We start from the raw sequence: 26,535 nt of genomic DNA on the forward strand, positions 1-26,535 counted from the left end.
CTCCGTACCCCAGATTCGTTTGTATTTTGAAAAAAAGAACTCTTACCTAAAATAAGAAGTTAGTGAATTTAGTTACCAAAGAGTACTGAACAAAGAAAACTCAGGCTATTAAACTGTAATTGTCCGTTAATAGGGCAGTTAAATATTGCTTAATTGAGGCAGAAAAAGCAGAAGCAGGAAATATTCTAAATGTATAAATATATTAAAATTCACTTGAATGTGAAAGAGAATGGCAAACACTAGAAACACTTGTGAAAAAATTTAAATAGTATTAGAAAAAAAAAGAAAAGGCAAGGCAGCAAGAAGGCAGGTAGAAAGGTGGATTCCGGACAGACTCGAATGGATGGCATATTTCCCACAGGAGCACTACTTTCCATTACAGCCTAGGGAAACACAAGCTGGAATAGGACTGTGCCTTAAGGAAAGGGACCCAGATGCTGTTCATGCTTAGCTTGTAGAGCATCATTTATTGAGAAACGTTAATGTGAATGGTATAATTATGCACAGGGAAAGTGAATCTTTGCAGGTTGCATTGGGTAAGAATAGTTGCATTGGGTAAGAATAAAGGATCACAGAAGGTGATAGTGGTCAGGTTGTACTGAATAATTACACGGACAGGGATAATTGTTAAGATTTTACCATGCAGTTATGCAGGATAGCCATAATGAAGTAGTTCAAGCTGTACTATAAAATAATGAAGGGTAGTTAAACCATACACCGATAATGTTCATGTTGTACAAAGTGATTAAACTCACTGACAGATGCAAGGTATATTGTCTCATTGCAAGCTTGAGATGCAAGGTCAGCTGTGTTTACTATATACAATCTGTTATTATGTGCTTTTTGTTAATAATCCTCAAAATCATACCAAATCTACAACTGGGGCCCAATATTCCTAAAGTTTAATTTTCTATAAATGTGCATTTGTGAATGTATCGCATAAAAAAACATAGGGAGGAAAATTAACAGATCAAATTAATTTTACAATTCATTCTCTTTAGAATGAACGAGGCCAAGAATCTATGGAGAATCTATAGAGTTAAAACCCTCAAGCATAGGAAGAGTGTCTCTTATATCCAGTGTAGGGATTCACTGGAATCCTGGAACTTTTTTCAAGATTAATTTCAGTCTAGCATAGCCATTTCTCATCAGCCAGCATCAGTGCCCAATCTCACTAATGTTCTTCTGGGTGTATAGAAGCTAATTCCACCAGCAATGTTTCACTGTCTACTAAATCCTTCCCAGTAGAGTAGAAGCTGTTACAGCAGTGAAGGGAGTAGCAGATTCAAGTTAATACTCGTGGTTTGTGATGTTGGATAAGCAAACATCCAGAACCCTTTGGACACTTTGTGAATTCTTACTGAATTTCCCAGCTGCCCCTGGTCATGTGACTTGTGCCTTTTGGCAGGCTGCTGTTTTTCCTTCTCAATGTAACTGAATGTGTCTCAGTGAGACATGGGTTTTTACTATTGAGTGTTGTTCTTAGATCTACCAGGCAGTTGTTCTCTTGTGTTAGGGAGCTGTTATCTGGTTACTTTCCCATTGTTCTTTTGTTTGGCCGCTGGGGGGGCGGAGGGAGGGGGTGATATCACTCCAACGTGCAGTACAGCTGTAAAGAGTGATTGAAGTTTATCAGAGCACAAGTCAAATGACTTGGGGGAGCTGGGAAATTGACAATATGGCTCCATGTCAGATTTCAAAATTGAATATAAAAAAATCTGTTTGCTCTTTTGAGAAATGGATTCCAGTGCAGAATTCTGCTGGAGCAGCACTATTAACTGATGTGTTTTGAAAAAAAACATGTTTTCCCATGACAGCATCCCTTTAAATAGAAAAATTAGTGCAGAAGTCTGCTGGAGTAGTACTATTAACTGGATTTCAGTGCAGAATTCTGCTGGAGCAGCACTATTAACTGATTCATTTTGAAAAAAATGTTTTTTCCCATGACAGTATCCCTATAAACTATACAAATTATATAAGAAATTTTTTTTATTTTGCATGGGCTATCTATTTTCCCAGTTATTATTTTTATACTGAACAATCCCTTTAAGTGGATATCTAATCTTGAATATATTCATTCATACATTCTGAGCAACTTTTCAATTGGCCTTCATTTTTTCTGTTAGGCAGGTTATGTATAGACTTAAAAGGTTGAACTTGATGTCTTTTTCAACCTAACTTACTATGTTATAGTTTTTGAATTATTTGCCTTCTTCTGACTTTTTCCAGCTTTAAAATGGGGGTCACGCACCCAATCTATGCTACAAATGTATTGTTATTGCTACATGTTATTACTTATATTTCTATTCAGGTACTCTCCTATTCATATTCCAGTCTCTTATGCAAATCAATGAATGCTTGCTAGGGTAATTTAGACCCTAGCAACCATATTACTGACTGCAAACTGCAGAGCTGCTGAATAAAAAGCTAAAAAACTCAGAAACCAGAAATAATAAAAAAAATTAAAACCAACTGCAAATTGTCTCAGAATTTCACTCTGTACAGCATAAGAAAAGTTAAAGGAGAAGGAAAGGTTAAAACTAAGTAAGCCTTATCAGAAAGGTCCATCTAAATATACCAGTAAACCCCCAAAGTAGTGCTGCTCTGAGTCCCCTTTTAAAAGAAACACTGCATTTCTTTCCTTCTATTGTGTACACATGGGCTTCTGTATCAGACTTCCTGCCTTCAGCTTAAACCTCATTGCCCTGGGCGTGAGCATGCTCAGTTTGCTCCTCTTCCCCCCCCCTCCCTTCTCTGCTGTAATCTGAGCCCAGAGCAGGGAGAGACTCAGGCAGGAAGTGATGTCACACCATGTTAATACTGCAGCTCCTATCCTAACCAAACAGAGAGCTTCTAGAGCTTTTTACTCAGGTATGGTAAAACATTCTACAGAATAAATATAGCATTCTAACTTGCACTATTGCAGCTAATCTATTGGCAATAAAATGCCTCCGTAGCTTTCCTTCTCCTTTAAAGGTGAACAACCACTTTTAAGGTAGGTGAAATACCTTAGCATTTTTTTCTCAGAATGTGTCTATATGTAAATTCCTGAATTATAGCTTCTGCAATTCTTTACACTAGGAGATCAGGTGCAATTTATGTGTACGAGGCTATAAGGCAGATTTATGGCTACTTTAAAACAGGTCCCTTGCACATGTGCACTGCCATACTTTGCGTATCATACGCATATAGGTCTCAATGTCCAGTGTAATAGCTGCACAGTGAGTTGAGAGAACTCTCAGAAATATGGGAAGGACATTTATATAGACTCCATTTTAAGCAAATTACAACTTTTTTTAAATTATTTCCTTTTCCTCAATAATGATATTAATTAAGTGCCTATAATCTGACTGTAACTAAGATGCATAAATCCATACTGGTTGCAAAATGATCCTATTGGGTTTATTTAATGTTAAATTATGGACAAACCCTGTATCCAGATAACTAAAGACTGCAGAGATGAAAGAGGCATCTAAATAAAAAAAATCCAAACCATTCTGACAACTTCTTACCTGTACAAGTTCTTGCTGAGGCCATATCTGGATAGGTTCCACTTGTTGAGGGGTTTGGGTTTGGATACCGTAAGTGTTGAGAAAAACCTGCAAGCTGGACACACAAGAAACATAATTCCTGTTACATCCAATCACTGAACAGCCTTATAGAAGAGAGGAACTATGTGAATAACCTTACCGTTGGCTTTCGGCTATCAGTGCCACATGAATCATGGCATCATTTTCTAAGGGGCCCTAAAATCAAAGAAATAAAGGAGCATAAGCATTTCTATAATACAACAGATTTTTATTTTGCTAAAAATAATAATAAGCCATTAAGACTAATACTGGACATAATAAAATATCTACACACCAAGGAGGTTATTTACTAAACTCCAAATGCAAAAATCACAAAAAAAAAACCTTGATTTTATAAAATTGGACTTTTAAAAAATCCAAAATTTTTCGGAATTTATTAAAACCAGAGGATGGAAAAGTTTGTATCTGAAAATCCGGCATCTCAGACCTGTTGAGGTTGTATATAAGTCAATGGGAGAAGTCCCAATGACTTTTTAATGTGTGCTGGGTTTCTTGCAATACCACAAAGTTTTCTGAGTTTTCAAGTGAAAATTCCCAAAAAATCATAAAAATCGGATGGAAAAATCTGAAAAAATAGTGAAAATCTGATTTTTTTTTCCCCGCAAAGCAAATTTTCAGTAAAATGTAATAATAAATAAGCATAAAAAACCCAAGCGGATTAGATCGGCGTTTGTAGCAGAAAATATTGAGATAAATTCGGACTTTGATAAATAACCCCCCAAGAGTGGATCAGGTGATTAAATCACACTTATATCAGCCTACACAAGAATGGCCATATTGAACTCATCAGACTGGTCAGGGCTGAGAGATTGCTTGTAAAACATAATTGAGGTGAGTTGTCATTCCTTCATGTTTAGGAGGACTGCAATCTAGACTTTGGATGGATTTTAATATACAGTCATAAGGGGTATGTACATCAATCTTTAAACCAATCTTAATGGGGAGAGGGTTCACAAGAGTGAAATGTTCCCATAGATGTGCAACCCCTTCTCCTTTTATCACTATGCTGCTAGTTTCTCACCATTTTGTGTGCAGATGGAGTAATGGAACAAAGTGGAACTGAGAGCTATAAATCTACTAAAGACCATGGGGGCTTGACTGTCACTGTTCTTTTGAATGATGCATAACCGGATCTTAGGGAACAAATAGATTTCTTTGTTACTGTCACGCAGCATTTTCCGCAGCAGACACAAAATAGACAAGTTAATTTAAACACTTTATTAAAGAATAATGTACTTGCTAAGATTGCTCATTGTAAGTAACGAGAAGTCTGAAAACCAAAAAAAAGTGCAATTGAAAGTGGGAATGTGTTTTGGGTCTGCGCCACAGCATTGTATCATTTCTGACAGACAGAACATTTTAGGGTGATTAATCTGATTCATTTAAATGCAAGATGATGACCCTCACAGTGCTCCTGAATAAGGCTCTGTTATTATTGTAGCTTTTATTAATCTGATAACACATCAATGTACAACAATGGACTCATTAGATTGCTTTATATTCAGAAGCATCACACACACTCATTCACTTTCATGCTGGTGACATAGATTCAGTTGTTCTATACACAACAACAACAACGGTAGAGTGCTTCCACCCCTGATCATGTACCCTTTGTGGTACCAGGTGCTACACTGGCGGACCCACTCCTGCCATACGGGTCATACAGGTACATAGAAAAATTCCAGTAGCACATTGAATGCTGGAAAAAGTGTAAAATGTATTCAATAGATTCAGTTGTTGGCAGGCAAGAGGGTTTAATAGATAATTTTCAACATAAAAAAATTAATTTTCTGCAGTAAATGGGCAGCAATGAAAATGTGGGTGTGAGTACCACATCAATGAATTGATGCGATTCTCAATCCGACAGGGTTTTAAAACCCACCCAATCTACATCTGGTTGATTTTTGGCCAGATATCAGTCTGGAAAGCCCTTTGGAGGGCCCCATACACTGGTCAGTTGGCTGCAATGTTCCCTCCAACTCCTCAGATATGAACGCAAAAAAAATATTTTGTACACACATTTTATACTTGTGTGCACAGTTTTTGAAAACTGTGTGCTCAGGTCAGAATTAATACAAAATTTGGTGTTTTCACTAAAAATTCTTTGTGCTCTGCCCTAAGGTGTGCAAAAGCGCACAACTTAGAGGGAACATTGGTAGACAGCTTTTAGCAGGCTTTGTGTGGCTCAACAGCCCCCTCAACGTGCCAGATGTTGACAGTTAACAGTTCTGAAAAAGTTTGTCTTTTCAATGTGCCTGAGTTTATTTTAAGCTCATTACTAATAAAGGGAATATGCTAGAAATGGCTAAGGATAATGATAACTGCCATTCAACAAGTGAGAAACATTGTGTACTTGTGTGAGTTCTGTAACCAGCAGTTTTGTTCAATGCAGCCAGTTTGTGTAATGGAGGGATAATGCTAGGTGCATAAGGGAGATAAAGCACAAGATTCAGAAGACAGAATCACTGCTGGAACAGATCTCATTACATCCCATTTATGCTGCTGCCAAGCACAGAAACCTGCCAAGTGCAGAGTTAAATGAGCATTAATGCTTAAAAGAATTCTCAGAAGAAACAAGCATTTCCAGATGTATAGCTAACAGTATGGCGTTGGTAATACAGATACGGCTCAATTCATTTGAACAGGTTTTCAACTTATAAATTGGGATCTGTTGTTCATCTGCCTAATGCTTAACTATAATGGCACAGTTGCTGTGAGCACCACATATTCTTTCTCTGCTTATTGTACTGTATATATGGGCAGCAGCTACACTATTTTTCCCAAAGATGAAGAACAGCTGTAAGTACTGTTTTAAATGAACCCCAAGTCAAAGCTATCAGTACAAGTTGCCATACTACATTCCCCGGTAATATTGTCTGCTTGGCTATAACAAGTATTATTTATTGGGAACAAAGAAAAACTTTGATACCTAAAAGCTGCCAAAGTTTTTCTTCGTCTGTTCGGGTAACAATTATGGAAATGTCAAGGTTTTTATTGGCTCAAAACCCAGTGTGAGTTACGAAACATATGTTGGATTTTCTTCAAGATTGCTTATGTGGAAAAGTGCATGCAGTCTTGTTGTTCTTGTGGGCGCAAGTCTGTTTCGTGTGGGCGCACGTCTGTTTCGTGTGGGCGCACGTCTGTTTCGTGTGGGCGCACGTCTGTTTCGTGTGGGCGCACGTCTGTTTCGTGTGGGCGCACGTCTGTTTCGTGTGGGCGCACGTCTGTTTCGTGTGGGCGCACGTCTGTTTCGTGTGGGCGCACGTCTGTTTCGTGTGGGCGCACGTCTGTTTCGTGTGGGCGCACGTCTGTTTCGTGTGGGCGCACGTCTGTTTCGTGTGGGCGCACGTCTGTTTCGTGTGGGCGCACGTCTGTTTCGTGTGGGCGCACGTCTGTTTCGTGTGGGCGCACGTCTGTTCGTGTGGGCGCACGTCTGTTCGTGTGGGCGCACGTCTGTTCGTGTGGGCGCACGTCTGTTCGTGTGGGCGCACGTCTGTTCGTGTGGGCGCATGTCTATTCGTATGAAATTAGACAATAAGCTTCAAGGGGTCAGGAACTAAAAAGACTAACTGAGCAGTCAAGCAAATGGCTGAATTGCGTTCAATTACGACATGTTTTTAACAAATATGCGTTGCAATGATGGTGCAAAAGGATGTAAAACTTTCCACACAGCAACTAACAACATATTTACAGTTATTTGGCACTTTAAAAAAAAAAAAATAACTCCAAAGATTACAACTGCAGACATAAAAAATGGAAACAGAAGGGCAATTAGGCACTAAAAGTTTTATAAGTGTTATCATTTATTTATAGTGAAATGTTCTCTTCATTTAGCTGTTTTAAATCATCTTAAAGTTTCCTGCCATCTGATTAAATGAAAGTTCTTAAGATAACAGGCTGCTCATCTGAAATTCATATCCATAACACTTTCGCTTGAGGTGTCCGTAAATATCACATAAACTGTTTGTTTTTGTGGAATGGAAACATTTTACAATAATATTCCTGGTCCTGTAAATAGTCATTTTCTGAGAGTAAAGAGTCAAGAAAACAATTCTATTAAAACCAGTTTGAGGAAACAAAAGCATATAATGAATTTTCAAGGTGCTCTCAAAACCATAAAATGACATCAGAATACATTTCGCTGTGTCATTTCAACCTGACTATTTGCAGTTGGATTCTGATGGACTAGTGCGCTCCATAAAGTGCTTTATTGCAAGTAAAACAATCTTTTTCCAAGTGACTTGTTTGGGAGGACCTTGAGAGGATCAGATAGCTGCATGAGTCCACTATGCATGGTCACAGTTCTCAGTGTCGTCACTGATCATTGCCCCTCTCACAATGCAGGCTAAAATCAGAGTTGCTTTTAGATCAAATAATGATTTACCAACATAAGATTTATTTAAAACGTGTGCATTCTTTAATAAGGGAAAATATTGCCTCTTGTAAAGCTCTCCTTGGACAAGGATCTGCATTACCTTCATGAATACAATTATGGAATGGGCTGGGGCGAAGCACCTAGACGACCTCCCACTTCCTGCCCCTTAACTTCTGAGTGCAGTACAATCCCAAATAAAAGAGCATCTTGAATGTGCACCAAGGGGTGTGGTTTTGCATCTAGGATTCCCTTCATTGCTGATGGCAGAGATTATATTTTAAATGGCAAAAAATGATTTACCTACCCACCCCTAATTTACATATGCAAATTAGGATTCGGTTCGGCAGCAGCAGAAATTACCTTTTTAACATCTACTGTATCATGCCATTGTCTTTGAATGTTATTTATCATTTGACCAAAAACGTATTTGCCTGATGCTTTGACATTACATATCTGATCCCCCATGTTCCTTTCTAAAGGAGCTACCATATTTGTGCAGCAGTATTCTGTTAGCATTACAAACTCAGGTTAAGACAGGTCAAGAAGGGACAGTCAGGTTGGCAAAACATGATCAGAAATGAAAAACTTGGATAGCACACTTTATAAATAGAAATGGTTTTATTGGTCAAAATTGCCCTTTTTGTTTATTTTCACACTGTGCCCCTGATGAAGACCGTTATATGGTCGAAATGCGCTGGGCAAGTACTTTGATTATGTAACCTTTGATCAATAAAACTATTTTTATTTATAAATAATCCAAGTTTTCCATTTTTGATCATGTATACAATGGAGACTTAATGGGCAGCCTCCTATTGGATTAGCACCTCCCTTTGAAATAGATTGTGTGCCTTCTAATCCCCTTTTTTGGCAGGGTGGTAAAACAGTCACGTTTAGAAACTCCAAGTATCAATTACTTACAAAAGCAGACCTATCAGTGAAAAATGGTCAACATGGCCTATGGAAAATTAAAATATACCGGTACACTAATATGTTGGGAGTATTTTTTTGTAGTGACAATATAACGTTAAGGCTAATAAAGAGAGCCAATATTAAATCAGGGGCTTTAGCTGCACTTTAAAACAGGAGACCGGATTTAGATGTTAATGCAGTTAAATTATAATACCGATCACGTTCTTTTCTTTATTTATAATATTCTTTTTTTAGGGATGCACCAAATCCACTATTTCATGATACGGCTAAATCCCAAATCCTTCACAAAAAAGAGTTGGCCAAATACAGAGGCAAATCTGAATCCTAATTTGCATATCTAAACTAGGGAATCAAGTGGCAAAAGAGAACCGGCTGCGCAGCTACCAAATTTTTTTTACTTTCTTGATGACTTGATTTTTAGGATTCAAATTTGGTTCTTTTTTGACATAAACCAATTCTGATTTTCTATGCTTTGTCATAAAAATATCATTATCATTGTAGGATTTGTATCTTTGCGTCAACAATATAAAACAAATGCTCAAGGAGATGACAACTTTTACAAGGCACTGTATGTGTCCATTAAAGGAGAACTAAACCCTAGCTCATTTTCAACCCCCCCCCCCAACAACACTCGCCATACGACCTCTATTCTATTCTGAGTTGCGAGGTGGTGTTCAAAGGTGCCATTTTCTCTGGGAGCATGCACAGTAGCTGATTGAGGTCATAGATTAAACTGTGTATGCCCCTACAAAATCCGTGTAGATGGTGTAATAGAAGAGGATCAGAAGACAGGGGAAGAAGGTGCCTTTGAACTTTTGGGTAGTGGAGGGGTGCTTGGGTTTAGACCTCCTTTAAAGGAACAGTAAAACAAAAAAATAAAAGTGTTTTAAAGTACAGGTATGGGATCCGTTATCTGGAAACCAGTTATCCACAAAACTCCGAATTACGGGAAGGTTGTCTCCCACTATAATCCTAATTTTTGAAAACTATTTCCTTTTTCTTTGTAATAATGAAACAGTACCTTGTACTTGATCCAAACATAGATATAATACATCTTTATTAAAGGCAAAACAAGCCTATTGGGTTTAATTATTGTTTAAATGATTTTCTGCCAGACTTAAGGGCATTCTGGATAACAGGTCCAATACCTGTTTAAAATATCATGTACTGTTGCCCTACATTGTAACCTGTGCTTTGAATGGCTGCCCCATGTCTATATAGCAGCTTGTTTATATAAAGTATAGTAGTGTTTCTAAATCAAACACACAAGTTTTACAAATGCAGGGCAACTGTACATTGTATTTTAATTACTTCAAAACACTTTCATTTTTGGGTGTTACTGTTCCTTTAACTAGGACAAGACCTACCCAAAACATATTGCTCAGGTATCTTGCTATGATAAGGCATAAGACATAGACATTAGTGATTGATGCTGTCCAGAGTGGTGATCAAAACACTTGCTAACCATCATGGGCCATAGCTCATTAAAGTCAGCAACATTTTGGGCTGACTCAAACATGTTATTTGCCAATTTCAGGCACAATGTAAGAAATCCTGATATCAGTGGTGTCCGTGTTATTCCAATAATAGCAAAATCTCAATCTAAAAGCTTCAATGAAGTTATATTTTACATAAACATATTTGTGGGGATGGCTGTCAGAGCAGGGAATACTGGAAGATAGAACGACTTGGAAATACTTGTATATTATATATGCTTTGCTGGTTGTAGGAGTTCAGAGTAAAAACAACATGACATTGTCACATATTCTAAGAAACAGCTGCATGAAGTGAAGTATCAAAGACAAAGATTAGGCAGAACCAGACATAATAAGACAAGAGATGTTGAATCCCTGTTCTGAACAACAATTCCAGTATGCTCAGCCTCAGGCATTATTTGAAAGGCAGTGAGTTTCCATTCAGTGAATTTGACTAGGCAACACCCTATCCTAATTAAACCCCTTCTGTGTTGGGTACATCATTTGTTCTGTGACAGGCAGTATGTTTAGGCTTTAAATTCAGACAGTATGATTTCATGCTGTATGTTACTTGGCATGCAAAATGCTGTTCCTAAACAGAATTATCTGTCCTGTCAGTCATTTCATGCTGTATAAGATCAACTTGCTTTTAATACTGTAATTAACAGGAACGCGCCCCAACGGAGAAACCTAGAAATTCCATGGATAAGGGAAAAAATTATGCCCAGTATTTCAGTCATATGATTATCAGGAATGTCAGGAAATGAATTCATCCAAAAAATTCATGAGGTCACTTCTTTTTACAGTTCAGAGCTGTCTTGTTTGCAATAATTGCAAAACTGTAATAAATTAAATTTGACACATTTCACATTTTTTTTTGTTTCAGATTTAATATGACCTTTTGGTCTCTGCTGTGAGTCATGTAATGTAAATAAGAAATACCTCGGGAATAATGAGTGTTCTCCTGTAGGTGAAAACAGTTTATTTCTAAGCATCTGCAGGTGGTCCGAACTAAGCAAACAGGCCAATTAATCTATACTATTTACACATCGATGATCAACTCTTAGTAACCTCCCTATCAGGACTTGTATTGCCCAGCACTATCTTCAACAAATCTTCTTGCATCTCATCTACGACACACTGCTAATCAGTCTTAGATTACGGACACCTTTCTAGCAATATTTTTAAAAATGTGGATATTTTCAAGGACAATAAGTAAAACTATTAGGGGCAATGACTAAATGGGCAAATGAAGAGGTGCATCTCTCTAAATAGAAAGAACCTTTAATAACTCACTCATGGGTAGAGCAGAGCATTGTTTAGAAGAATTCTTAAGGAGATTATATGTATTTATATGAAAATAAAAATAATTTAACATGTCTCCCATATGCACATTGCTGGACTCTACAGACAGCATTTAAAGGAGAAAAATATACGCTTGTTAAAAAAACCCCTAGCCCTCAGCCTAGCTGCTATCCCGGACAAATGCCCCAAACTTTTTTCTTACCCATCGGTGCAGATTCAGGGATCGGAGTACATGGCAGTCTTCTTCTGCGTCTTTGGTAATCTGACGAGACTGACGTGTTGGCGCATCTCACAGCAACCATCTTCCTGGTCTTCGTGTCTTCTTCTGGCCGCGCAGGGATCTGCAACCTTGGCTCTCCAGCTGTTAAGGAACTACAAGTCCCACAATGCATTTGCCTTTAGACTCCTTCATTGCATTGTGGGACTTGTAGTTCCTTAACAGCTGGAGAGCCAAGGTTGCAAATCCCTGTTCTGGCGCTTCGGCAATTTCGGCTCATTGCTCCAACTGCAAATGTGCCGAAATTGCCGGAAATTGCCGAAGCGCCAGAAGAAGACACGAAGACCCGGAAAATGGCTGCCGTGAACTCCGATCCCTGAATCTGCACCGAGGTGTAAAAAGTTAGGGGCATTTGCCCGAGGTAGCAGCTAGGCTGGGGGGGGAGGAGGGTCTATGTGGGGTAGGTTTTTTTTAATAAGGGGGTTGTTTCTCCTTTAACTCACGTACATTTTTTTTTAGAAGTGTCCTTCATTCTTCATCCAAATACATTACAATATTCAGCACTTAAAATTAGGGATGCACCGAATCCAGGATTCGGTTCAGGATTCGGCCTTTTTCAGCAGGATTCGGATTCGACTGAATCCTTCTGCCTGGCCGAACCGAATCCTAATTTGCATATGCAAATTAGGGACAGGGAGGGAAATTGCATAACATTTTGTCACAAAACAAGTAAAAAATGTTTTCCCCTTCCCACCCCTAATTTGCATATGCAAATTAGGATTCAGATTCGGCCGAATCTTTCAAGAAGGATTTGGAGGTTTGGCCGAATCCAAAATCGTGGATTCGGTGCATCCCTACTTAAAATAAACAAATTAAACTTTAACAGATACCACAACAGTACTTTTTCAGCAATTCTATTCATTAGTGTACCCTGAACAGAACATAATGAACCAAATTATATAAAGGTAATACCTGATTAGAGTACCGCATTCTGATGTTTCGCTGATCCCGAAGATGGACATAACGGTTCATTGGATCAATGTCTTTTGGACTTATTAATTCTTCAACTGAAATAACAAATGAATAAATGATTACACGCATATTTGTACACATGTATAAACCTATTTCTGAAGGCTAAATTGGTATTTCTGCAGAGGCCATTGCATGTAAAGTTGCCTATACTTGGTCTATATGCCATGATAGAAATGGCCATAAAATAGATTCCTACTATATCTATGAATTGCTTCGCTGTGCTTTTCTATAAAAGTCGGGTTTATACTCAAACTGATATCATATATTAATATAGTGCCAAGATATTGTACAGCATTTACTGCATATCTGTTATCATATTATTGTGATTATATTTTATTTATATAAAACACGGACATCATTTTGCAGCAATTTACAGAAAATGTTCACCATTCATATCATTAGCTTACTCTCCAAAAAAACAAAAACAAAGAAAAAACAGAAAATGCACATGTTAACTATTGTAAATATTCTGAAACCAATTATAAAAGATAAAAGGAACCCTGCACCACCAGAGAAAACTCAACGAAACAACAACTGCACTATGACTGTAGCAATTTTAATGTGTCCACAACTACAATTGTTAGTCGAAAATTAGCTCCTCTAGATCATTGGAGTCCCAGTATTTTCTTTTTGGCATAAAGACAAATAACTCCTGTAGTGCAAATCTGATGTATGCACCCTTTTTCTGTACAGTGTTGCAGAATGTTGGTGCTTTATAAATGTGAGAAAAACAGGAAACAGGCATTTTTAAAAAGTGATACCCTATTATGCAGGGAAGATAATGCTATATAACAGTGTCTTGAGCGGCGCTGATTGCAATATTGGATATTAGAACTGTGTAGCACAGCATTTTTAAAGGCATTAGGTTTTGTGCCTTTACATCATAAAAGATAGGAGTATGGTATAAACAATACAAGGTCCAAAGAAAACTGTTCTAAAAACCAAATGAATAGCTTGATATCTTAGCTGTTTGCCATTTACAATAGTACAACATTTTTTTTAAAGTAGCACCTTTGAGTTATCTTTAAGTGTGACATAGATCGTTATTCTGAGACAATTTGCAATTGGTTTTCATGTTTTACTATTTGCGGTTTTCAAGTTATTTAGCTTTTTATTCAGCAGCTGTCCAGTTTGCTATTGTAACAATCTGGTTGCTAGGGCCCAAATTACCCTAGCAAACATGCATTGGTTTGAATAAGACACTGGAATATGCATACTTACATGGACAGCGGCACAGATTCTTTGTTAATAATGTTTTAAGATGCAATTCTGAATCTTAGCAATAATAAGTGCATCAAATAAAAAAAGATTACACAATATTCTATACATTAAATTACAACATCTATAAATTAGAGGTTCTGCTCAAAACCCCATCTATGCAAGACAAACCCATTCAATACTTAATTGGTGTATGAGGATATATCCAGTATTACATCTTTGAATTGGAGACCTCCTTCTTGAACAAGTGGCATTTTGAAACAACTCCAGGATATAAATTATCAAGCTCTCCATTCGTGAAATCAAAGGATGTATCACATAGAAAATCAGCAATACAAATAACCGAAGCCGGAGAAATTAGTTTATCTTCCCGCACCTCTTTTGAGTACCTGCTGTGTTGCAAATAAAGGCAAAGCACTTAAACCTATTCCACTGGATCTACAATGATAACTAATAAACTACTCTGTGCTCTCTTGCCAGCTGCTGCCTACAGCACCACTTCTCAATAATAGGATTTAAAAAGATAAAAATAAAAAGCTCATGAGAAATGCCATTTATTCTTGTGAGTATTACCAACATAGCAATGTTCTGCTTTCCACTCACCACAACCAGACGCATTCCAAGCGAGACTGTGTCAAGGGAACTTTGATACTGAAGTAGTTGTCACTAGAATCAATTGCGTATGTTACGGCAGATACAGGTCATGGTACATGTATAGCAGGCCCGGACTGGTAATGTATCAATTCGGGCAAATGCCCGAGGGGCCCCTCTATTCTGTGTTGAAGTGGGCCACACTCTTCCTTATTAGATGCGGTGCTTACTTTAGAAAAAATGCCTGCCGTCTACTTTAGGTTTACGGCAAGCATTTTAGGACAGGGGGAGGGCTGAGCCACGAGGGCGGAGACTGGAAGATCTGTGGGCAGCCTCTTCTGATTATATGCTAAGAGTGCACGCAGGAGCGTGCATTCTCCTGATGCCTGCCCTTGCAATTAGCCCAGCCCACCTCCTACCAGATTGATGACCTGCTTGTGTTTGAGCGAGCAGCGCTCTACTCTTCAAAGGTAAACATATTCATGTAGGAGCAGTGCAGCAGCGCTGACCTAAACTTCATTCTAATAGCATGAATCTTTTAATCAGCAATACATTATGATCCGTCTTGTGGCTTTGGTCTGCTGTACCATTTAACTTTAAACAGCACGGGACAGGTAAGAGTGTGCACGTCTCTCAATAAAAGAATGTCGGAGGATTGGCCTGCACTGAGCGCCTGTTCTCTGCTGCTCTGGAGAAGTGCACACTCTTATTGGAAGGCTGCTGTTTAAAGTTAACGTGGGTCACAAGAAGGATCGTAAATTCTCTAGGCATACTGGCTGCTGGAAAGGGGGGGGGCTTTAAGGACACAGGACAGATGGTATTGTTGGTTATGCTTGCTGCTGTTTATAATTAACTGTTTCAGGGGAGTAGAGACAGAAGACAATAGCATTGTTCCCTATTCTGCTGTTTTAAAATTAACTGTCACATTACAGGGTATTGAGGCAGGAAACTGTCCTATTGCTTGCTGTATATGTGGGTGTATATGGGAGGTAAATATCAGGGGATAGTGTAGGTAAGTGCAGCACAGAGTGTATATGGGGGATGGGAGGTATATATAAGGATATTAGAAGTCACTGAGGGGTTGTTCTGTGACCATATAAAGGCACAAGGCTGCAGGCTGAGTTATACAGGGAATTCTGAGTATCACTCATGTATTATAAGGGATAATGTACCCCCTACTGTAAATAAGGATATTAGAAGTCACTGAGGGGTTGTTCTGTGACCGTATAAAGGCACAAGGCTGCAGGCTGAGTTAAACAGGGAACTCTGAGTATCACTCATGTATTATAAGGGATAATGTACCCCCGACTGTAAATGATAAGGATATTATATATATATATGTGTGTGTGTATAGGTAAAAGACTAGCACGCATTTGTGGGCTGCTTTGATTTTTTTTGCCAGGGCTGCTTTTTACTCCCAGTCCGGCCCTGATGTATAGAGTTGTGTTGCTGCATACTGTACAGACTGGATATAGGAGCTGTAAGAATCAATGATACACAAGCCCCCTTACCCCTCTCTATCATCATGTAGATAATATGCTTGATTATGAATTATAAATTGGAACCGTGAAGAAGTGATCAGCTGCCGTATGCTTAAGTGCAATTTTATTTTCAAGTGCCTGCCAGTAATCACTAGAATAGAACTATATCCTGTGTTAGATATGCTACACTGAGTTTAGTTTTTACCCTTGAAGGTTAATACATTATTACTGACAATGGTGGTTTTTCTTGCCATTGCTATTCTTAAAATATGCACGCTTGGGATCCCTTTAACAAGTGTAAAATTTCAGACACATACTAGAGTCCTGCTTCATTTCTTTGGTTAAAAAAAAAAAGCAAGACATGGGCTTACTGTTGTTACATTTGGGTAGTTTAGTTGATTTATGCATATCGCCTGATCTGAACAAAATAGGCTGCTAATATCAATTATAACAATCCAAGGCACAACGGCTGTAGTTCTGTGACTTTATATGCATATTCTGATCTCCTAAAGAATAAATATATCCATGTATCCTAGAGAGGGACTATACTTATCAGTAGCAGTGCTCACATGTCTTCCTATGAAATGATTTATTATTTGATTTCCCATTGAGGCCTCCTCTACATGGCCTATTAGTTAGGATGTCATTTTATCACACTCTGGAGAGAAGTAACTGTCAAAATACAATGTATCTCTTTCCATATAACACAGAAATTACACTTTCTTATGTAATTAATGGGAGAATAAATACATATCCATGTTTAAATACTAATTGCACACACCAGGAGCATCCTCTGCCATATAAGTAGCTGTTCTGCTGCAACCTGCACATTTTAAGGTAGGCGTTCAAAAACAGCAATAAATAATAATAAAGCTATGCATCAAAAGCCCAATTTATTACTAATTGTTAAAATTAAGTCATTCAGTGTAACAAATTCAGTCAGGACAGCGTACGTACAGCAAGGTCATGGTAATTCACATAATACAGTGGAACCTCAATTTTAAATCTCCTTTTTCCATCATTTTACACTGTTGTTTTGTGGTCCCACCTAAATATCATGCATAATACAATCTGCTAAAAAACAGTGTATGGTACACACTGGGTTATCATAAATAAACAAAAGTGGTTTATTGATGACAGCATTACCTGTGAATGCAATAAATGAATGACTCTTCTGACCTAACAAAAATAAAAAGCACCGTATAGGTACATTGATTAGCAAGAATTTCTAACTTTAAATACTGGTGCTTTGGCATATTTACTCATCTATGCTTGAAAAATAGATAAAAATAAAATATTTACAGATTCTAGCACATTTAATAGCAAACTGTTATTTCTTGCCACCTAGTCAAGTTTCTACTTACCCAACAGTTTAGCAATAATGTACAGAGCTTGTCCCCAAAGAAAGAGTTTTCCATCTCGCCCACAGTTGCTAGGGAATCTCTTTTGGCTGCTTGGGTTCATCTTCTCAGCTTCAACAAAATCAGCAGGCACATAGTAATATTTTGGAACCACAGGACAGCCTGCAGAAAAGACACAATGTCAATGCCTGACTGATATTTTAGTCATAATTCCTTATAAAGAATTTTATATATCACACATTTTATACATTTTCAGTTAAATTCATGTAACATAAGTTGCTTGTAAATGCATTTAGTTTTTTGATGCTTTCTATGAGGTACTATACAAAAATCCAAATGCAAAAAAACTTCTCATATGGTTATATTGTGTTCCCTCATATTGTGTTCCCTGATAACCAAATGCAAATATGGAATGATTGTGTAGTACAGGTATGGGATATCCGTTATCAACAAAACTCCATATGAAGGAAAGGCCATCTCCGATACACTTCATTTTATCCAAATTTTTAAAAATGATTTCCTTTTTTTCTCTTTTATAATAAAACAGTACCTTGTATTTGATCCAAACTAAGATATAATTAATCATTATTGGAAGCCAAACAAGCCTTTTGGATTTATTTAATGTTTATATGATTTTCAGTTAGACTTAAGGTATGAAGATCCAAATTACAAAAAGATCCGTTATCCGGAGAACCCCAGGTCCCAAGAATTCTGGATAACAGGTTCTCTACCTGTAATAGGAAGCACTTCCCAACTAATGCTCAGAAAAACAACTTATTTTCATACACCATAACATAAACCTCTCAGCTTTCTGGCATAATAGTTACTCGACCCATTTTCTTATACTGAATTAACTGTATAACATCTCATTTTCATTGCTATGAATAGCAAAAGATTGTTATTGCCCTTTAAGCGTGGTTTACATAGAATTCAAAAGGCTCAAGATAAAATTGCTTGCTTGAATGCAATATTTTAATGTAAAGTACACATTGTATTTGGTACATCAATGTTTTAGTGTACCTGACAACACAGCTCAAGCTTGCTTCTAACCACCATTAACAATGGTCAACCCTTGGTACATTAGCTTTCGAACACAGCATAACTTAGTCTATGAACCTTTTGGTAATCCAGTTACATCTCACAGATTTTATTGCTATCTGTTAAAAAGCAAATGTATAACTATAGGGTTATCCACTTGCTGCACTTAAACCCATCCTTAGGGTTACCTGATCATAAACAAATGATGCTTCTTAAAACAGATATCAGTACTTACTGCCATTATTAGTCTAATCTGCCTGATTCCCTTCAAAGCTGTTATCATTTACTCAAACCTAAACTTTTCTATCTTTTCTATTCTATCTTTACATGATTACTATCAGTGAACTTTTAAGGTTTCCACTAATAAACACAGTTTATTGAAGTAAAGTAAAGAAAAATTTACCTTACTGAAGGTATATATCTAATAAGCCTAAACATTTTTCTGCTTTTGGACTATTATAGTCATATGAAAAAGTTTGGGAACCCCTCTTAATTCTTTGGAGTTTTGTTTATCATTGGCTGAGCTTTCAAAGTAGCAACTTCCTTTTAATATATAACATGCCTTATGGAAACAGTAGTATTTCAGCAGTGACAAAGTTTATTGGATTAATAGAAAATATGCAATATGCATCATACCCAAATTAGACAGGTGCATAAATTTGGGCACCCCAACAGAGATATTGCATCAATACTCCTTTTGTAAATGTAACAGCCTCTAGACGCCTCCTATATGCTTTTATAAGGGTCTGGATTTTGGATGGCGGTATTTGTGACCATTGGTCCATACAAAATCTCTCCAGTTCAATAAAATTTGATGGCTGCCGAGCATGGATAGCCTGCTTCAAAACAACCCATAGATTTTCCATGATATTCAAGTGAGGGGACTGTGACAGTCACTGCACCTCTCCCATTGACTTGTACAGGAAATTGGCGAAAAGTCAAATTTGAATTCTTAAAGGGCGAGAGTATGATAAATCTCAAAATTCGAATTTTTATTAAAAAAAAAAACTTGAATCGAGTTTGGATAATTCACTAGTTGAATTTGACCATTTTGACCATGAAAAAAAAATCGAAACTTTTAATTCAAATTAGAATTTTCAATTTGTCCCTTAATAAATCTGGCCCTTAGTGTCTGTCATAAAATAATTTAAGCAGTTAATCTGTGCATCGGTGCTCTCCACATTCATTGCCAGTGTTCGTAAATTAAGCTGGATCGTGGTTGGGAGTTAGGTCAAATATGTTTTAATAAAAAAAATGAGAAAAAATACGAGTTTTAGCAAATATGCCCCATAAAGTTGAAAGTGAGCTTCCTCTTTCTAGAACAAGGAAGGTCCAAATGTGAGCTTTTCTTAGCTTTAGTAAAGGTTTAATTGCAAGTTAAACTTACTGTAGGTGTAGAATACTAAAGTATAGGTTACGTCACTAGCCATATTTGGTATCAGCAAACAACTGGTGAACTGTTGAACACTGGAAGGAGATTGATAACTTATTGGAGCAGGGTCATGACATGTGGGGCATGTTCAGGGTGTATGAGGGAAGGGCTATGACATTGGAGGTGGTTATTGGCCAGATTTTCTTCAGGCTTCACAATGCTGAAACTTGAACAGATGGTGGAAACATGAAAAAATGTGTTCTGGTTCTAAAGGAACAAACATTATATAAAATCTGCTACAGGGTTTCAGTAGGGGCAACAGTTCTACGAAATGACAATGTTTGATAAACAGGCCTTTCCTTGTCATTTAACGGATTACTCTTATGAGAAGAGAATTAACAAGCATTTCATTACACAAGGCCTGCTATAGGAGTATGTGTATTTATCATTTTAAATTATCATTTTTATTTACATTAATGGTCCTGGAAGGAATGTCCAGAATGAAATGCATGGAAGCAGTAGGCAAGATTGCCTGAGGTCTCTGTGATGTGCAGCAAAACAATTTGGATGAAATAAAGCATAAAAAGGTGCATGGTATATAGGGCTTTCGAGACAGAATAATGTAATTCAGTCAGGGAATTATAAAAAAAATTGATGCCAACAGAATCATTACAAGATACTGATACGAGGCTACAGATCATTCTGAAGCCTATTTCTTAAAAATAAGCAGAAAGATATTTAAATGTCTTGGAAAAGGTTATAATAACTTGCTATGCTGCCTATTAATGCTCCAGGACATTACAATTTTCAGGCACACTGTACACATCTGTGTTTTCTCTGACATCTCTATCCTCCCGAGAGTAAATCAAAATGTAGTCCTGACTTAAAATCTGTGTCAGTGGTATGAAAATGGTATAGAAAATGCAAGAGAATAAATAGTCTTAATTTAGAATGCTCTTTAACACAGGAGCCAAGTGCACGTTTACTTTAAGGGGCAGATTTATCAAGGGTCAAAGTGAAAATTCGAACTAAAAAATATCGAAATGTATCATGTACTGTGTCTTTAAAAATTCGACTTCAACCATTCAAATTAGATCGAGTACGATGTTACTTCAAATTGTACGATTCAAATTCAAACAAACTGCATTTTCACCCGTTTTTGTTTTTTTTTTTAAATAAATTTCAGTTGGTCTTTTTTTATTTGAATTTTTTTTTCTTCGAAAGTCGACCCTTGATAAATCTGCCCCTAAATGACCCTTAAAGGCATTGTTCAGTATAAAAATAAAAACTGGGTAAAAAGATAGTCTGTGCAAAATAAAAAATAGTTCTAACTAGTTAGTTAGGCAAAAATGTAATGTATAAAGGCTGGAGTGACTGGATGTCTAACATAATAGCCAGACCACTACTGCCAGCTTTGCACCTCTCTTGGTTTCCACTGATTGATTGGTTACTGCCTGGTAACCAATAACTTGAGGGGGGCCACATGGGTCATATCTGTTGCTTTTGAATCTGAGCTGAATGCGGAGGATCAATTGAAAACTCACTGAACAGTTATGTCCCCTTCAGGTCGCTGGCTAATTAGGAGTTAGAGAGCTGAAAAGCAGGAAGTAGTGTTCTGGCTATTATGTTAGACATCCAGTCACTCCAGTCTTTATAGATAATAATATTGGCTAACCAACTATATTAGAAACATCTTTTATTTTGCACAGCCTATCTATGGGAGTCTATGGGAGACGCCATTCCGTAATTCTGAAGCTTTCTGGATAACGGATCCCATACCTATACAAGGTACTGATTTATTATTTTACATCGAAATGTTGCTCACTGGTAAAAATGGTTGGGGACCCCTGATATAGTATATAGATAGGTTTGAGGGTGTTGGCCCATTTTCTTTTTTTTTTTTTTTGTATTTTCACTCAACTATCCCTGTTTTCATGACACAAATGTCAACAGCTGGCCAGTAAGGGACGGTAACTAGAGAAACATTGATGGAAGTTTGGTGTATCTAAGGCATTGCTGAGCATAATGAAGTGGACAAGGCGGATTAGAGGCATGGTCATATATATATATATATATATATATATATATATATATATATATATATATATATATATATATATATATATATATATATATATATATATATATATATATTCTTTTCATTCTGGAATGTTAGGATGCAATATAAAATACAGCCAATATTTTAAAATGAAAAATTAAGTTTTTTTAGCTGGAAAGGTATTGGCTGACAAAAAACAAAGTTTTGAAATGTATTCAACTTCAAATTTAATATAGAGAAGTTACTTTCTCGATATGTTAAAGGAATGTAATTATTAGCATTTAAATCTCAAAAGCTTGCATTTATTACAGAAATCAGTTAGCCAATAAACAGAATAACTGAATACCCACTAAAATGCCTCTTTTTAACCTGCTTTGTGTACTTTCCCTCCACCCTGAGTGTTCACAGAAGGCAAGACTTTCACATGCCTCATTGTAGTGCTGAACTATGCGAACATCTTCAAACGCATATATTTAAAAAAATCCCATGGGGGGAGATCTTTCCACATTTGCTGAAGCTTGTACTGCATAAGAGGAACAGCAGAACATTTTCATTTTAGAGCTTAAGAATATGTTCTGGCTGAGTTGCCAAGAAGCGCCAATCTTATTAATTTCTCTCTGTATGAAACAATTCACTCTGCCCCTGCATTCTCCTGCCATTTGTGCGGCACACTGGTAATTTTCCATTTATAAGCAGTGCTTTCTGGGTTGTTCAGTTATTTATTACACACAAAAAAAAGTCTTCGAATTTAGAACATTTAAATAAGCATCTAAAAATGTATTTTATTTTTTTAACAGGGCAAGTAAATTGCCAATTTATGTAAAAGTTTCTAAATCTTATAGTGAGGATAAGCAATTTGTACACACAGGTAAATATATTGACCTGTGTATAGAATAGAACATACTACACAACTCCTGTTTTGAGCCATTCAGTTACTCGCAATAGCCAATAGCCCTTTGCTAAATAATTCATAATAAACGTATGCACTTAAAGGGGTGGTTCACCTTTTAAGTTAAATTTTCATATGTTATAGAATGGCTAATTCTAAGCAACTTTTCAATTGGCCTATATTATTTATTTTTTATAGTTTTTGAATTATTTGCATTTTTCTTCTGACCCTTCCCAGCTTTCAAAAGGGGGTCACTGACCCCCATCTAAAAACAAATGTTCTGCACGGCTACAAATGTATTTATATTGCTACTTCTTATTACTCATCTTTCTATTCAGGCCTCTCCTATTTATATCCCAGTCTTTTATTCAAATGAATGCAAGATTGCTAACAACCAGACGGCTGAAATTGCAAATTGAAGAGCTGCTGAATAAAAAGCTAAATAACTCAAGAACGAAATAATTATAAAAAATGAAAACCAATTGCAAATAGTCTCAGAATATCCCTCTCTAAGTCATACTAAAGTTTAACTCAAAGGTGAACAACCCCTTTAATGCTTGTAACTAGTAAAGACTATAGTAAAAATATTGGGCTATTAAAGGCAAACACACTTGCACTAAAACCGAAAGAAAGATCTATACTAGGACTACTCTTAATATAGATCAGAGATTCCTTTCATTAGGAAGTATATCCCCTTTTCAACATGAGCGCAAGGAATAGTCAACTTATTTTATGCGTATTTTTTGGCCGAATACCGAACCAACTCCTAATTTGCATATGCAAATTATGGATGGGAAATTTTTTTACTTCCTTGTTTTGTGACAAAAAGTCAATCAATTTCCCTCCCTGCCCCTAATTTGCATATGCAAATTCAGATTTGGTTCGGCAGGATTCGGCCGAATCCGACTTAAAAAGGCCGAATTCCGAATTGGATTCGGTGCATCTCTAATTATTATAAATATTGGTGAAAGAAATTAAAATGTAAAAATAATTAAATACTGATTTAAAGGGCAAGCAAAACAAGCAGAAGGACTTGGGGAGAAAATCCATACCACAGAAACCAAAATCTACATGTGCTTTGCACAAGGCAGAGGCTCTAATTGAACAGGAATAGGACTGCTATCTGCAGCAAGCTGCACAGTAGCCCTGTGTTTTACGACCTATTTAATGTTGGCCTTTAAATGATGTGTATACCAGGAAATAAACAACACCTAGAACTAAGGACTTGAAGATTCCTTGTAGGAAATGGAAAACTAATCTATCAGTTATGTGAAAATAGTACTTGTGACAATAGAACTTTTTTATTAGAAAACAACACAAGCAAAATCATACCGTCAAGTCCATAAAATAGCACAGGATCTAAGAGTGCCTCGTATTCTTTCACTTGCTCAGCATTCCCTCTGTACACACCTGAAATTACAAAAAAAACTTACATATTAGATTCTTTGGGGTTTTCAGTGACTGATATTAAATGCACCAGAAAAAGAACATTTTCATAAAGTAAATAGGTTAAACAACTCAAACATTTTAATACAACTTACAGAAAATGTCATAAGTATTAATACATTGTTTTTTATTTCTGTGACAACTCTCAGTAACAAAATGCAGGGAACAGCCATGGATTATACTCCCCAGTTTATATGGAGGCATTTGCCTATGAATATGGCACAGTAACCAAATATTTTTAACTGTGTGAAAAGGCTGTCAACCCAGCCAGATTTTGGGGCAATCACATGGAGTAACACCCTATTGGGAGTAATGGTAAGTATGAACAGTTCTAAAGAGACATGGCAGGGGCATTTTTTTTTAGGGACATGCCAAAAACATCCAAAATCGCCTCCAGGAGGATGATATTCCTTTGTCCAACCCAGACTTATCCTATATCATTAGGTAGAATTTACGAGTCTCCTGTTTAAAAGAAATATCAAATTGTTTTATATAATTTTTTTTTAAAAACAACTACTGTGGCACCGCTGGGACAAAATTGAATAAAAGTTTGGAGCTATTAAAACAATATTTTATGTTAAGAAACGCTTCGAATTATTCAGATTCAAAAGTAGAAGTGCTCTTGCAGACTATACTCTCATGGAACACAGGACTATGAATTAATATGAGAATCAACAAGTGAGGTTGTTACATTTTCATTCCTCTGACCCACTGACTCTGAAAGCAATGGAAAATAGGCATGAAATCCAAAACAGCATGCTACATTTAAATAATAAAACCATTCTCTCATACTGATGGTGAAATTACAGAGCACAGCACATCTTCTACATCTCTTATGTGTGTAAAAACAATGGTTTCAGCACTGTCCTGCTGATTCAAAAACAGAAGGTTAGAGCGCTCTCTCTGTGTATATATAGTGTATTTATATATACACACATTCACAAAGGATGAATGCACAAACACTAGTTTAATATTAACAACAACATACAACACATTAGCTGACGAGAGTGCTAGCCGTAGCGATCCTAGAGGGGGGCGGGCCCTGGTGTGTGACGCGCAGCCGGGCCCCGCCCCCTCCGTACGGCCGCATTTGGCCGCACTTTCAGCGGCGAACGGACTGCCGGGGGGCCCTGAGGGACTGCAGGCCCTGGCACACTCGCATCCCCTGCTCCCCCGGTACTTCCGCCACTGAGTGCTAGTTGTGTAAAACAATTGTGCAAAACTTTAAGTTCCATGCAGAATGGTGCCACTTTGAAAAGAGATTTGACTAAATTGGACAACTGAGCACTTAACAGGCAGACAAGGATCAATGTTGATACATGCAAGGTTATGCACTTTGTTCCTTAAGGGCCTCCTTAAATAAGAAGAATTTGGGGATTCTGTAACTCTAGGCACTGGCATGTAATGGTTATTGAAGGAAACAAAGTGATCTAGCATTAAAAAGGAAATTAATTTGAGGGATGAAAGCATAATTTTGCCTCTTTATAGATCCCTGTTAGGTCTCACCTAGAGCATGCAGTTTAATTTGGGCCCATCCATATAAAGGAAGTTGGAAAGACTGTGCAACTGCTCTTCACTAATGAATACTGTGCTGCCTGCATTTGGTAGTGCTTAATCACAAAGGGGGGGTTGGATTAGGGGAAGTTTCGAAACGGAAGGAGGCATGGCTATGTCCTCCTAACGCGTGTGTCATTAATTTTAATCTGGCAAGAGGTGTAGATATGTTCCGAACCCAAGAGTTTCTTAAATGAGGACCGTGGAGTGTCATTTTATTATTAGCACATTTACAAAGCTAATTTACATACAAAAAAACCCCAACCCATACAAGAGCTAAAAATAGCCCTGCCCAAAAGAAGTCTTGGTCTAAAAAGAATTTTGCACTCATTAGTTAGTTCTTTTGCACCTACAGTATGTCTAGGATAATACATTTTAGCTTTTTTCATAACTGTGACCATTGCTGCTTGCTTGGAGATTGAAGTATGACACATAACCTTAAAGGGGAACTAAAGTCTGAAATAGAATAATGCTAGAAATGCTGTATTTTGTATACTAAACATAAACATGAACTTACTGCACCAGAAGCCTAATTAAACAAATGATTTATATTTTCAAAGTTGGCAGCAGGGGGCTGTCATCTTGTAACTACTTTGTTAAAC

The 26,535-nt window shown here is 37.1% G+C and overlaps 1 protein-coding gene across 8 annotated transcripts in view; it reads right to left on the reverse strand.

Annotated features, from left to right (window-relative positions):
- Positions 1-26,535, reverse strand: part of phkb.S (phosphorylase kinase, beta S homeolog) — a 180,336-nt gene that overhangs the window by 58,156 nt on the left and 95,645 nt on the right. For all 8 annotated transcript variants that reach the window (XM_018260670.2, XM_041561274.1, XM_018260668.2 and 5 more), the window contains 5 exons: positions 24,266-24,343; positions 17,579-17,737; positions 12,865-12,959; positions 3,691-3,746; positions 3,513-3,606 (listed from right to left, as the gene is read on the reverse strand). In XM_018260670.2, the coding sequence (XP_018116159.1) occupies positions 3,513-3,606; positions 3,691-3,746; positions 12,865-12,959; positions 17,579-17,737; positions 24,266-24,343 (482 nt within the window). The remainder of the gene's footprint in view (positions 1-3,512; positions 3,607-3,690; positions 3,747-12,864; positions 12,960-17,578; positions 17,738-24,265; positions 24,344-26,535) is intronic.

Source organism: Xenopus laevis, chromosome 4S (assembly GCF_017654675.1).
Source record: "Xenopus laevis strain J_2021 chromosome 4S, Xenopus_laevis_v10.1, whole genome shotgun sequence".
Classification (NCBI taxonomy): Eukaryota; Metazoa; Chordata; class Amphibia; order Anura; family Pipidae; genus Xenopus; species Xenopus laevis.